Raw genomic sequence first — 15,132 nt, 5'->3', positions numbered from 1 at the left:
AATACTTAATTTTGAATGTTGATTGAAAAATGATTAAAATGGTTATGAATAAAGAACAGCAATTTGTGTCTTAATTTCACTAAAACTGGACATCAAATCAGTCTTATTGTGGTAGCGTTATAAACTCGTAATTAAAAGTTGAATTATAGCTGCAAAACTTAGCCATTGCAGGGATTGATGAAAAGTTCAGCAAATAGCTAAAGTTATCAATAGCTGAAATAAAAGATTATATTAATTAAAAGTAAATAAATCAAGTAGCTTTAAACAAAATTGTTATTTTGATTGATAACATCAACAGCTTTAGTGAACGGTTAATTGTAACGGGCGGGTAAAAAAAGGGTTTAAACTCAAATTAAATTGTACACTTTGTGTTGTTTAATCAACTTGTAATGGGCAGAAAAGTTAAAAACCAAACCATAATCAATCTTTTAATCAACCAAACCTAACAAAGTGTATGAAGATGCATCAACTTGTAACATTTAAAATGTTTCATCAACAATTACATCACAATTTACAAAAAGCGACTCAAAAATTTGTGCTCATCAGAAAACTTTATTAATAGCTTAATGAATGGCTAATAATGATTCATGTTGATATAATTTCATGATAATACACATGAGTTTCTAACCAATTCATTTTGACCATCATCATTATTATAATGATTACTTGTAATGATAATTTTTCATTGATTTACTGTTATTTAACCTTGGCACACCTTTTCAATCTTATTTTTATCAACAAAATTAAGGGTTGATTACAATTTAAATCAACTACAAATATCTACTTTACAGAAGTTCAACTCAACTGAGTAAACTTACGTAAATTGTGCTAGTTAAATGTAATAATTTGAATGCAAAATTTCAAGGTAACCAGATATTAATAAAGGCTAACCTTTATGACCGTTCATTTGGTTCAATAAAGGTTCACTTTTCATCTAAATTTATCGATTCTTTAATTAGTTCTTTAAACTGATAATTCTGATTAATTTTGTGAACATTTGATGAACATTGCAACGAAATCGAAGTGATTTGAACGTTGATAAACAATTAGATTGGAGTGATGTTATTGATCAGGGATTAGTTTAGTGTAACTGAATTAGCGATTATTAATGAATAGCAATTTGATTAAACAAATCGTGAGATTTGATTTAATGTTCACTTGAATTGATTGCTTTAATTGTCATTTGTCTGAAATGTTTAGGTTGCATTGAGAATGAGAAATTTGTGTAAAATTTTGTTCACCAAAATTGATCAAAATTGGGTTGATTGTAAAACTCTTAATCAGATGTTTTAAAGTTAACAATGTTCAATTATCCTACAATTGTGATCAAATTAAATCCAAATTATTTGATTAATCACGCAAGTTTTACCCTTTATTAACCTGAATTTAATTAGAATACAAAATGCAATATCATTGATGGACAGAGAAAATTTCAGTTTCATTAATTTACTGTTAATCCAGTTCCTCATCATGATTTGATATTTTTTCAGTTCAATCATCTTGGACTGTCGAACTTGATTGTCTTGCAATTAAGGATAAATCGTGAGAAAATGTTGACCAGAATTTTTACCTTACAATTTAACATGACCAATATTGGATGAAGAAAGTTCTTAACAAGATTCATCAACTTCAGCTTAATCATTCAGAGACTACAAATCCAGACTATTCAATGTTTTATGGTTTCTCTCAGAACTCGCATGGTTTTTTATTCATCTCTTCATTCAATTCAAAGGGTTTGTATTTCAAATCGTCATTAAAGTATCAATATCTCTCAATAAACTGATTCATCCCGACAAATATGATATACAAATAATATCAATAGTTGAATTGTGTTTCAACCATTTGATGGTTGAATTTATTTTTTTCATATTTTATTATCCAAGTAGAGTAAAAATACTTTTCCTGTTCACCTTTTCCTCTAACTATTGATAATAATGGTAATCTATTTTAATTGTTGTATTGTCATCGTAAGGGCACTCAATAATGACCAAATAACACAATTATGTTACAGTATATTAACCAAAAAATTTACGGTTCCTTGTTTCGTTCATTCATTATTAAATCAGTTGAAAACAGACAAAACAACCTAAAAAAGATTCAAATGGAACCAACAAAACAAACAGTAAAAAGATTGAAATATGGATAATATGACATAACAGGAATCAAATCAAGTGATCAACAATGATTAAAATTCTATGTCGCCATCTCATCATACACCTTTAATAATTCATTCATTGAAAAGTCAAACATTCAATGAAAATTTCACAATTTAAAGCAGTTTATTCATCAGAATGAGTTGATCAATAAGATTTGAATTTACTCATTGGATGAAAAAGTGAATCCAACAATAATTGATGAATAATGTTCATAGTTTGGCTTCATTTGGGTTCCGCTATTCATACGGAAATGTTGAAACTTGATTAATAATTCTGAAAATACTGACAATCATGAAAAAAACATTTGGATTGATATTGGATATTAAGGTATAAACGTTCAAATTGCACAGAATCATAAATATGATAAATAAAGTTTAGCCGATTTGTTTCATCTGGTTATAACTAATGAATAGACTAAACATTTATTATTTTTTAAAATTTCTTCATAATTTCCTAAAGCTTTCAGATATTTGAAATTCCATGAGAAATGTTGACAAATGAAACTCAGGATTTATTATCAAATGATGTCTTCAATTGTTGAATTTCCAACGAAATCGTTGGCACATTTGATGTATCATTTGACAAAATTTTGTACGCAAAAGCAATGATATTATGAATGATTAACTATCATAACTACTCATCAGAACAATGATGCTTTGTCTGGATTATTGAAATAAACTCATCATGATATTGCCTGTCACTACGGCTTCCGGTTTTCACACGGAACTATCGTTCAATTAATAATTCAGAAGATGAACAACTCATGGAATGCTTGACATGATTTTATAACCAAATTTTCAGTAGTCAAGTAATATGCTGAAAACAAATGTCAAGAATGAGAGATTGAAGCTGATAAGATGAGGCAAAGAAATGGGTGAATGAAGATTGTCGCCAATAAAAAGACGCATCGTTTACATGAGGAAGCAATTTTACCATTGATCAATCTTTCACTGAATTTACGTTTCAATAACTGCTTTTGTTTTTCATAAACCAACATCTTAATTGAATTTCAAAGAAGTTCATCAAGAAATTCACTTTATTAAACTAACAATTCAGATCTTGCATTATGCTGCAAATAGTTGACAATTGATTCTTGAACTTAAAAGCTTTTCCAATGTGATTCAGAGAAAGGGTTTTATTATTCAAATTGAATTACTTTTTGAAAAATAGTTTGACTTGGAAATGAATTTGCATGAAGAAAAAAAGTTGCAATTAGTTGAGGCAAAATGATTTTGCCTTCAAGCAATACAATCCTATGGCAATGACAACAATTATTGTGAGTAACAATTAACATTTTTGAGTTTCACATTCAAAAGTAATTCATTGAACTCATGGTTGGGTAAATTTTAACCTTTCAAGTTTTTTTCATTACAAATCATGCTCTAGCTAATTGAATTGAAAAGTTCAAGTTTTCAATGTCCAGGAAAAATTGGTAAAATAGATTAACCTTGATGAGAAAATTTCTGAAACCTCAAATTCTGAGTTTTCCGAAATAAATGACCACAATTTTAGATTAAAATTACCAAATTTGTAGACCAAAAAGTATCCTAATTGGCTCGATATTAATATACATGAAACTATTTGATTACGTGACTAACATCAATAAAAGGTTTCATCAGATTTTGTTACATCGTTTATCAATTTAACCTTTTCCTTTGGACATTTCAAGGTAAATACAGTCAGTTAAGGCTTTAATATTGACTAAAGAAAGCCTAAATTTAGATTCAAGACGAAAAGTAATGAAAAAATTAATCAAAGTTTCATCATGTTTAACCCATGAATTATGTAATAAGTCTACAAAAAATAGAGAAAAGCTTATTAACAAACATGATAATCATTTGAATAAATAGTCATGAGGAAAGATCAACATGTAAAGCAAAGTTTTATCATCAGTTCAATTGAGAAAAGTGTAGATAAACTTTCAGAGTTGTTTACAAAGCCAAATCAGATAAACAGAGATTCAAATGAATATTGACCAAAAACTGGATCAAGATTCAGGCAACAGAGAAGCTGAATAAAAATGTTTCAAGATTCTGTTGAATTTCATCACGATCGGAAAGTTGAAAAATACTTCATTATATAATACATGTATATCTGAAATAAATGAGTCTCCAAGAGTTGAGCTTTGATGACAATTATCAGAAGTACATGTGTAGATGTCAGAACTTGAAAAAGAGTTGGAACTCACACAAACCAATCTGAACAAAGAAGCGATATTAACGAGTGAAAATCTCTGAAAATCTTTTCCTGAAAATACTCGAGTTTACTTGAAATGCATAACTCGAGGCATAGACTTATAATTGAAAACATTTAAGCATGATTGTTGGTTATGTTTTTGTCGGAAAAGGTTTCAATTGTTTCAATTTTATTGAAATCATTGACAGTTGATGTAAAGAGACTAAAAAATGAAACAAAGTTATATTGTCGAGTAATAATAGCCGCAAAATTGTGATTTGTGTTAATAAATTGTCAGGAAATGAGTTGAGTTTTTACCTTTCAATTGAAACGTTTACATGAGACAAAACCCACGTTTACCAAGCAAACAAAAGAAGTTCATGAAGCCATGGAAATAAAAATTAACTGTTCTTGTTATAATTAGAGTAAAGTGATTAAAAAGTAGATTGAAAGGCGATTTGTTCATCAATTTCATAGCTAAATCAAAATGAAAGTTTAGATGAAATTTAGACGAAACAGTGAAAGAGATGCAAAAATTGATCGGCAATAAAAATATCTATTCTGAACATCTCAATCATGATGATCATCATGAACACGTGGGCCGATGTTCAAATTTGCAGATACATTAATTTATTCATCAACAGTCACGACAATAATGGGCTATTAACATTTATCAATCAAATGATCATTCAATAAAAACGAGGAATCAACTTTTACCATCAAAATAATGCATAAATATAGCGAGTTTCATATTAGTGAACATAAAATCTAACAATTAATAAATCTCGTTACACTTGTAGCTTGAACAAGATCGTAAAATTGTAACATTAAGATAATCATTTTGATTAGCTAATTAAGCAAGCAATTGATGTTCTGCAACATTAATTGAGTCTCATTTTGCATGAAAACTCTGTTAATCATGAATCTCTTTTGATTACAATTGACTATTGACATTCATTTAACTGCCATTACAGTTGAAGGTTAATTTTAGATTAGAAATGATCATTTGAATATCATTTGAATGAATAGATTTTTCTGTAAATAGAAACATTTTCAATCTCTTTTCATGAATAGTTTTGATCAAAATTTTTACTTTCAAAGAGCAACAAAATTGCAACTTGAAAACAATCAAAGTGAAAATTAGTGTAAATTGAATTGAAACAATTAACAATTAATTTGATGAGGATGGATCATGATATTATCTTTGGAAAGTTGTGATTATCTGATTAAGGTGCGTTAAATTACTGTGCAACTCTACAAGAAACACTTTCACCTTTGAACGCCTAACCATTTGAACAACAGAAAGTGATTATTATCATTACAACAATATAAGTTATCATTATATTAAGTGTATGGATTGACTTAATGACTCAAGAGTAGAGTTTGTCGTTTTTTTGTATTGATTTACGGGTTAAGAGTGAAATTAGTAAATTGTTAAGTAAGGGTTAGAGTGATTATCCATTAATAGGGAAGTAAAAAGTGCGAGAAAATTATTATCATTGTTATTAACATGTTTATCATTATTATTGGTTAAATAATATCTTTTATGGTGAAAAAAATAAAATATTGTCAACATTGTTGATAAGTTTAAATTGGTTTGAATGGTAAAAGGTAAAACAGCATTTTGAGCGTGAATAAAAAGGATGCAGGTAAAGGTGAATGAAAAATGGAGGAATACAATTTTTGGGTTGAAAATTGGGTTAAAAGGTAAATCACAATTAATATACTTTCAGTTTCACTTTTCAAAATTGAAACATTGAACGACAGTTAATCAGACAATCATGGAAACCAAAGATTCTGATAATATCTTCAAGTGCAAAGCTATCAAGAGTTAATCTAAAATCGGCCGTTGATAAAATCCAATCGATTTGACTAATAAATTGATAGATTTTTAATCAATTCAATTTTAAGGTCAATTGCCAATTAAGAGCCTGAAATAACTCAATTTTTAGATTAAAACAAAAGCTTAGATGAAACGTAAATTCATATCAAACAAACCATTGGATACAATATTTAGGTTCAATCCAACTCCTTAGCTTAAAATTCATAATAAACCGAAAATGTTTGCTGAGCTTGAAGTCGATTAAACTTTGATTTAGAGAAACGTAAAAGAAATTTCATCAGAATTAATTCAATCTGATGTTTCATGTTGATTTATTGGCACAATAATGCAAAATAATTCAATCATGAATTGAACTCGCAAGTCTGAAGAAAGCTTACAATATTAAAAATTAATTTCTTGTTAGAGTCAAAGTCAAAAGTCATCACATAACCACTTTGATCGGTAAATTAATTTCTGGTCAATAATGCAAATAGTGATGCCAATTAAAAATGAATCAAACCTCTGATTTTTGGAACACGATTAGTTTTGTTGAAATATCGAGATTGGAGGGAAAATTGTTATAAAGCAAGAATCAGGTTTCTTTATGATACATTTTGATACATCATCTTGAAATGATCAATTTTTATTAATTACTAACCAAACAAAATTCTGGTACTTCTCATTGATATAACAATTAGATTAGACTGTTTCTCAAGTTGATGTATAAATAATGATTGGTGCGGATAAAGCAATACAAATGGCAATTTAGGTTAACATGGTAGGTCAAAAAGGCAATTGACTATGTCTGCTAATCATTACATATAATTATTTGTCTATTAACCAATCAAATTGATTATCTTCATCATTCAAAATCATCCAAGACTAACTTATTTCAATTGTTTTCATCCTTCCATCATCATCATCATTATCGATATGAAGATTTTTACAAAGAGAAGCATCGGAAAGATCAAAATGATCATCATTATCATCTTCATCTTATTCGGTTCAACTAATTTTTCTTGATATTTTTTTCATTCCCTTCTTCCTCAACCTAACGTTATTATTAAATACAAAGCTATTGACTAACAATCAGTAAATTTAACTGAGTTTTCATCTCAAGCAATGTTATTGTTGTGAATGAAAACAAGCAAATACACAAACACAAAAAAGGTTTGATAAACATCAAGCAATCAAATTATCAAGCAAAAAAAACATGAAAATTATGATTAAACAGTAAATGTGAAATGGTTAAAAAAGGTTTTGAACCTTTTCTTTTGGAAATACAACTTTAGCTACTTTCTTTACTTTGGTCCATTAGTAGTCATGTTGTAAAATGGCTTTTGGGTTATGCATTCATTGTCAAAAATTATTGTTTATATTTGATTGCAGGTAATACAAAAAGAGGAACCAGTTACGCTCGGTTAATTCATCCTCAACACACAACTATCAACAATCATGAAGGGAAAAAAGGCTTTCATTTCGCCATGTTTTCATATCTTTTTCCTATTATTTAATAATGATGGATAACTTAATCATTTGGCAAGTTATGACTAAAAAATGGATAATTTTTACGTCTAATATTCAGATTATCATCAAATTTCACTCTTATTTTCCTTGAGAATCACTGATATTCTTGGGTTGATCTTTTGCCAAATTGTCAGTTTTTTAATTGTCCAATAATTTAAAGTCAACTGACATTTGAAACATTTCATGGCTGTTATGGAGAAGAAGGTTAACATACAAAATCATTGTCCTGAGTAAATCATCATTATGATTATCATTAAGAGGATAATTTACAGTTGTGATTGTCATCTGTTTAATCACTTCATCAACTGGTTATTTTTGATTTCACCTAAAATAATTTGGATCTTCTCAATGACAGTTTGCGACAAAATGGATGTGTTGAATTAAATTGTAACCATTTCTTATAATGATCAAGCTAATGATGATTATGGTGATGATGTCGATGATAATCGTCAGAAAGTAGGTGAACCAAGATTAAATATTTTGAAAATATCGCAAGCACTTTACCTTTTGTCAATTAATTTCACCTTCAAATGAGATTCACCAAAAAAAACAGTAAATAAAGTTGTTCATGATTCATGAATAAAAAGGTTGTTTTTAAGGTAAATTATCAACACTTAATACAATGTTTCATTTGTATTGATTTTAGACATCAAAGTAAATATCAAATGGTGATTTCACTGTTTATAAGAAACTGTCAGAAAGAACTTGATTCATTTATTTGATTTCCCATGGTAAAATTATTAATTAATTGGTCACACAAATATTTAAAAAGGCATATTGAGTGTTGACAATGATGAACACAAGTAGACAAATAAAAAATTATGAATACAATTATAATGGTCAAGCTGATTTGAAATATTTTCAAAAAAACAATTGTGTCAACAAGGTTTTACAGCAAAACAAATGGTTAATTTGATTGAAGGTTATCCAATTGAAAATTAAAGTGAAGTTACTTGAGACTCATTATAACAATCTGGTTGTGATTTAGTGTGACAAGGTAATAAGGTTTTATGGTGATTAAAAGAGGATATATTATCTTACCTTTGATTCGGAGAGAGTCGGAATATTTACGCCGACAAATGCAATCTTCTGAGCCTTGCCTGTTGGTTCCTTTAAGCTTTAACATTTCATCAAACAATAGGATCCAATCAGACTCTCGATCCCAAACAATGGAACCATTATGGGTTAATAATCCATCATCAATGGAACCAGAACCAGAGTAGAGAGACTCTTTGTTGGTTAAAGAGGTTGATGATGTTCCAGAAGATGGTGAAGACAGGGTTGAACTGAAAGTTGGTAAGCTTTTAGGTCCACTGTCAACATCATGGTCAGCCAAATACGAAACAGATAAATGGTCATTAACCATGGAACGAGTTGAAGAGGATTGGCTGTTACAATTATTGATTGAAGGTGTAGATGTTAATGGTGGTGATGGTGAAAAGGAAGATCCATTAAATCGAGAATGGAATAATTCGCTTGTTGTTGGTGGTGTTTCGGTTTCAGTTGGTAATGATGATTGTTGAGGTGATGTCTCTGTTGGTGATGAAAATTTGGCTGGTTGACATGTTAACAAACCATTATCATGATTATTAAACAATTGACCAGGAGAAATGGTTTTAACTGGTGTATTAGAATCACTGTAACAATCTCGATATTCACTTAATCCATTGCCAGTGTTGCGAGTAAATGTCGCCATATTCAGGTAACCCTTATCTCTCAACATTGTTATCGATGATTTATTGTTTACACTGTTACGGTGAGTATCGGTGTCATCATTGGCGGTTTGGTTTAACGATGAATCTGGTTCATCAGTACAAGGTTCCAATGGTAAAGAAACACTTTTCCGAAGCAACTTATTAATCCCATTTGAACTTAGATGTTGCTTTTCCTGGTCTTGATGTTTACTGTTAAAGATGTGGTTATTATTTATTTTAATACCAGAGACCAGGTTAACACTAGTTGAAGAACCGACTCCAATTAAAGGCTCTATCAAGGTTGATTCAGTGGAACATTTACCAACATTTTCTTTTCTCTCGTAGTTAATTAACAGTGTTTCCATGGCAATTAACTTACATATAATAAGAAACCAATGTGTAACGGTTTAAGTATGAAAGATTGGTTAGACAAAAAAATATCACTGTCAAGGTGATAAGATGGAGAGTTAAGAAGGAATAAGCAAAAAAGGTAAAAGATATGTTATATACTTTGTATGTTGTAGGAGGATAAGATATGTACACACAGCATATTGGCAGTTACAGAGGTACACAGAAAAACAAGATCACAATTTTGATGAATAAGTTGATGGTAAAATTGAAGCTTGGATAGAGAGGAAAAGGATTGTAAAAAGAAAATTAAAAAAAATAGGAAAAAGAAAGTGAAAATGAGAGAAGAAAAATGGAAAACAAGAGAAGCCCTTAACCTCTCCGAAGATCAGTATAAAATAGTATGAAATGATGTAAACAAATGTTGAAAATCAGGGAGAGAGAGGGAAAAGAAAGACCAAGAGTGAGGCAAAAGAGACCAGAGAGACCAGAAGAGAGAGAAGAGAGGAAACCCTGTTAGCGCATAAACCTAACCGGTAACCCAGAAACTTTGACAATAAGCAAGGGAGAAATGATGATGAGATGGAAGAAATCAATGGTAGATTGAATAGAGATGCTGATCTTCATCACCTAAGCTATAAGATGAAAAGGAGTTTGAAGGAGTCTGACTGTCACTCGGAGAAAAAGAGAAATAATGAAAGAGTGGAAGAGAGAGAGAGAATGGAAATAAGAAAGAGAAGATAATGAGAAAGTAAAGAGGGAAGAGAAAAAAAAGACTGACAGTAAAATTGAAAGAGAGTCAACGCGTGTTTAAGGCAACACGAGTTGAAGAGGAAAATAGAGAAAGAGAATGATGATGATAAGAGTGAGCGGGCGTGGAGGAGGGAGAAAGAGGGTGGGAGAAGAGGAAATAAAATCATGTTGAGCTGGACTTGAGATTAAGACATTTTTAGGCTAACATTTGTTGTGGCTGACAAGTGAAACAAACTCAATTTTAAAAAATTCATTATTTAAATAATGATCAAAATGGTGAAGATGATGGCTTCCATGATGAGAGAAAGACAATTGAAGATAATGTAAGAGAGAAATGATTGGTTCTCTGGAAAATAGAAAGAGAATTGAAATTTTTCTTGAAATTGGGTTTCTTTGGGTTAATCTTAGGATTCATGTTTGAGTTAACCCGAGTCGACAATAGATTTGATTTACTCTTTTCATTTTCCCTCTCATTTAACCAGAAGATAAAGGATGACCTTTTCATCATCATCTAGCTGTGACCATAATGTTGGCTTGGATAGTCGTACACAATATTTGATTATTTTAACTGCCATTTGATTAACAATTTGTTAACAAAAATGTTTATTTTATTTACCAGTTTTTTTCAACTTACTGTATGCAGACTTAACGACTCCGGTAGCAATAGAAGTAGCAGTAAAAAAATGAAAGGTTAATCTGGTGTACAAGTGACAAGGTTAAATGTATTATGGTCTTTTACCAAATATGTTTTGCTGGTGTTTTTTCAGTACCTTTAGACGCAATTTGTTGACTTACTTGATTTTTTGTGTTTGTCTGTTAACAATTTAATTTAATTTTTTGTTTTAGTGTATCTACAATTAACGTTTAAATCAATGCCAATTAATTGAAATTTAGAAAATTAAGTTTCTCTTTTTTATTCTCTTTTGTTTTTTCTTCACTTTCCACCATAATGTAAAAGTTGACATTTACAAAGAGTTGACTACTGTTGACTGAATTGGTACTCAATTTGATTCTACATTTTTTCAAATGGATAAAGACGGTTAAAGAGTCTAGGAGGACCAGGAATAACTGGATTAACTTTGCCATCTTGAAAATTGGAGGTTCTCAGGCCTACAATAGAGTCCAAATGATTATTTAAACTGTCTTTCTCTGGCGCATTAAGAGCATCTTCCTTGTTTTAAAAATGGCCAAGTTCCCTTTTTTAATATGTGAATCTGGCCAACATCCAAATTGTCATCCATCCTCTCTCTCTCTCTTCATCACCATCATCATCGACTTAATCTATTTTGCTTCTCCGTTTACACCATTTTGACCTAACCAAGAGGCAAAAATAACCAAACTAGTGAAACCCAAGCAAAGCTTCTTGCAATTGTTTCTCATTTGCTACCCAATTCTCGCTCAAATCTTTTGACAATTATGGCAATTCTGGATTTATAACGATTTCTGATGGAAACTGTTTAAAAAATTGTAAAATAACGGAAGCAAATGGTGATGATAATTATTGCTGAATCAAGAATCAATCTCCTTTGAAATGATAAAGCAACTTAAAGGTTGTTGATACCAAAGTTGGATCAATGAGAAATCAGAAATTCATGAGATTTTCAACAAAGACCAAGGATAAGACTGTTTTAAGCTCTTTGGGTTTCAACGGACGTGCTTTTTTGGCATAGAATGGTTAACAATCGACTGATTAACAGCTACTATTACTTGACCCTGTTAGTTACAGACAGCGGTTTCAATTGCAACATTGGTAAAAGTTGAATTAAATTTTAATTGTTGAACAAATGCAAATCACGAAGTTTAACAATAAATGTTTCACTGAATTCTCTTGGTTAATTGGGATAACCATTTTTTTACCCTGACTGGTGTTATTGTGTCTAACTCGACTGTTTTGTTTCATAATTAGACTCATGATCAACATGATAATACTTGGATTCGGTCAACCTTGCAAATTATGGTTTTACTGAACAACAACTGTAAACCAGAAAATGTTAACATCACTCATTTCACTATGAAATCAACAACAATTACAACTTGCAGCAGACAAAATAGCAAATAAACAGTCAATTATTATAATCATAACAAACCAATAGAGACAATACATAAAAGTTCCTCTTCCTTCACTATTCTGTTATTGGTTGTGGCTGTTGTCTTGCCTGTCCTTCATCCAAACTCAGCAGAATAACTTCCGTCTACAATTTATGCAGATTATTTCTTTCAAGTTCACTTCAAGTTTCAGTTGATTAACTTTCAAGTCACACTCAAACTTTGATCTCATTGCGGGTTGAACTATGAACACCAGAAACTGCATAAATCCCAATAAATGTCGCCTTTTTCATCGTATTACACTATTTGGCGGTTTTGGATGGATCAAGGTGAACAGCTGATCTTTTCAATCATCAAAAATTATCAAGTCATAAGTCATCAACTTGCTAATGAATGAGAAAGAGTAATTATAAATGTAACAAAAGGAAACTATGGGTCAATGTAACTTGCCATATTCATTTAGATGATCACAAGTGTATGAAATGAGTGAAACCAGCATTTGCTTCAAGTTTTGGTTGTTGGACTTTTACAGTTTTTGCTGCTGCTACTACTACTGCCAATGATTATAATAATTGTAAGGATTATGGTTATTGCTACAAGCTGAGACACGATCATGGCTGATCGTAAATTTCTTTTAACCACCCATGCTAACCGTCTTTTCACGGTATTGTCCATGTGTTGGATTGAGTGGTGGACAATATGGTGGACAATACGGTGAAAAGATGGTAAAAAACTGGTGAAAAAAGTCGGTCCCCTCTTTACTCTCTACTCAAATGACAAAGTTTTACATAAAATCCTGGTCCAACAATCAACCATCAACCTAAATAACAAAAAGTTTTTCCCCCTCTCTCAATGTTATTGAATACGGATTCTACATTTTTTCCCCCAGTCTCTATTTTCATGAATTTCTCAGAGGTCATGAGATTCTGAGGACAGGTTTCCTATTTTTCGTCGTTGTAGTTGAATTAGGGCTTTCACGTTGTATAATTTTTTTTCGTAGAACCCGCTCAGTTCGACCACAATCTTGACGCAAAAATTTGATGCTTTGACTTTATATATTGTATAGATTGTATAGATTATTACCATGATAATTTCAATGGTGGGCCTAAACGTTAATGAAAACAAAAAAAGAGGCAAATAATTTTCAAGCTGAGTAAACGTAAAATGTTCAACTTCAAGGACTGTTACATACAAGTTACCTTTGCTACTGTTACATTTGCTTCCCCTGATGTTCAGTAACCTGTTTATCAATGGTAACTCATCTTGATGGGAGAGCTCGTCATCATCAAAATAATAACCATTGAACAAATGTAAGGTGTGAGGAAAAAAACACAAAGAAGTAACAAAAAATGGCGATGAACGCGTATGGCAAAAAAGAGGAACAAGAAAAATGGATGAAAAACATTTGATGAAATCAAAAGGAGAATAGTTTCTTCGATATCTCAATTGTATTAAGATTATTACTGTTTTTTTTCTCTTCATTCATCATCATCATCATTAACACAATAGCTGAAAAGATTAAAAATCCCATCAACATGATTCAAATCATTTTCTTCAACACAAAGCCTGTAACTTTGCTCTTCATTTTTTTTCTGATCTGTTGTAACCAAAAACCATGGTCAGGGTAAGTTACTGTTGAAGCTGTTTATGGTGATGATGTTGTTGCTCTTGTTGCTGATGATGATTATGATGATGATGCAGAAAAAAAATAATTGTTTACAGTCGAGAGACTCTTATGGTGGTTAAAAAGTGTAATTTAGATCTTTAATTATCATGAGAAACCCACTCTCACCCTTGTCTTCTTCTTCTTCTCTTCCTAATATCTCTCTTATTTACAGTCACATTATGGATCAACCATGGAAGATGAAAATCTGGTCTAAAAGATTGGAGAATGCTGAGCTTTTTGTCCCCAAAATGCGATTCCATTGTTACCTATGCTCAAAACCTGCTGAGTTTTTGATACGGTTAAGTGTTAATTTTATAAATTAACTAAAAATTTCGCTAATAGTGTTTTGTTATTTTTTGATTTCTTCACTGTAGCATCGTTATCACACATTTAGGATCATGTTTTATTTTTTTCACCTCACGATTGACCTTTAACAAGTATCAGCTCTGTTAACAAACATTAAAGCACCTTAAATTAACCAACATTAACATTAGTAATCATGGACTGTTAATGATTGTCATAATCGACCCACAACCCAATTTAAATCTGTCACTGGCTGTTAACGGGACCCAACGGAATCCATTTTAATACTGAAAATGAAGGTTTTTGGGGTACAAAATGATGGTTGCATTGGATATTAAAAGATCAAAAGACGGCTTAAATAGCACCTAAACGTGATTCTCAAGCATATAATTCATATTAAAATCATTTTTGATAATGGTTATGCTAATGATGAAGAGGTGATGAGACAATTGTTACCTGAACATTTCTGATGCAATCATTTGATCTACAACTTGTTTGTCTGCAACATACAACCGATTTAACAACCCATTAGCTGAGCAATGGACTGACATTGTTATTTTGAGATTTACTGTTACTTTTAAATCGCAAAGCTGAACGGTTGATTGGGTCAGTTTGAACATTTCACTTGAAACTTCAACTTTT

The 15,132-nt window shown here is 30.8% G+C and overlaps 1 protein-coding gene and 1 long non-coding RNA gene across 3 annotated transcripts in view; one reads left to right on the top strand and one right to left on the bottom strand.

Moving 5' to 3' along the window:
* LOC107368937 (CLIP-associating protein 2) overlaps positions 1 to 10,549 on the bottom strand; it is a 34,844-nt gene extending 24,295 nt beyond the window's left edge. For both annotated transcript variants that reach the window (XM_015936829.3, XM_015936830.3), the window contains exon 1: positions 8,722 to 10,549. In XM_015936829.3, coding sequence (XP_015792315.2) covers positions 8,722 to 9,739 — 1,018 coding nt within the window. In that variant the 5' untranslated portion in view covers positions 9,740 to 10,549. The remainder of the gene's footprint in view (positions 1 to 8,721) is intronic.
* A 3,456-nt stretch (positions 10,550 to 14,005) lies between these two features.
* LOC107369016 (uncharacterized) lies at positions 14,006 to 14,700 on the top strand. The gene is made up of 3 exons (XR_001570240.3): positions 14,006 to 14,145; positions 14,360 to 14,485; positions 14,562 to 14,700. It is a non-coding gene; the product is annotated as an uncharacterized LOC107369016 (long non-coding RNA).
* The last annotated feature ends 432 nt before the right edge of the window (positions 14,701 to 15,132 follow it).

The sequence above is a fragment of the Tetranychus urticae genome, chromosome 2 (assembly GCF_039701765.1).
Source record: "Tetranychus urticae isolate SD_2017Ah chromosome 2, NJAU_TeUrti_SD_1.0, whole genome shotgun sequence".
NCBI lineage: Eukaryota > Metazoa > Arthropoda > Arachnida > Trombidiformes > Tetranychidae > Tetranychus > Tetranychus urticae.
The sequence above is the reverse complement of the archived record's forward strand: the minus strand, read 5'-3'. Positions and strand labels throughout refer to the sequence as shown.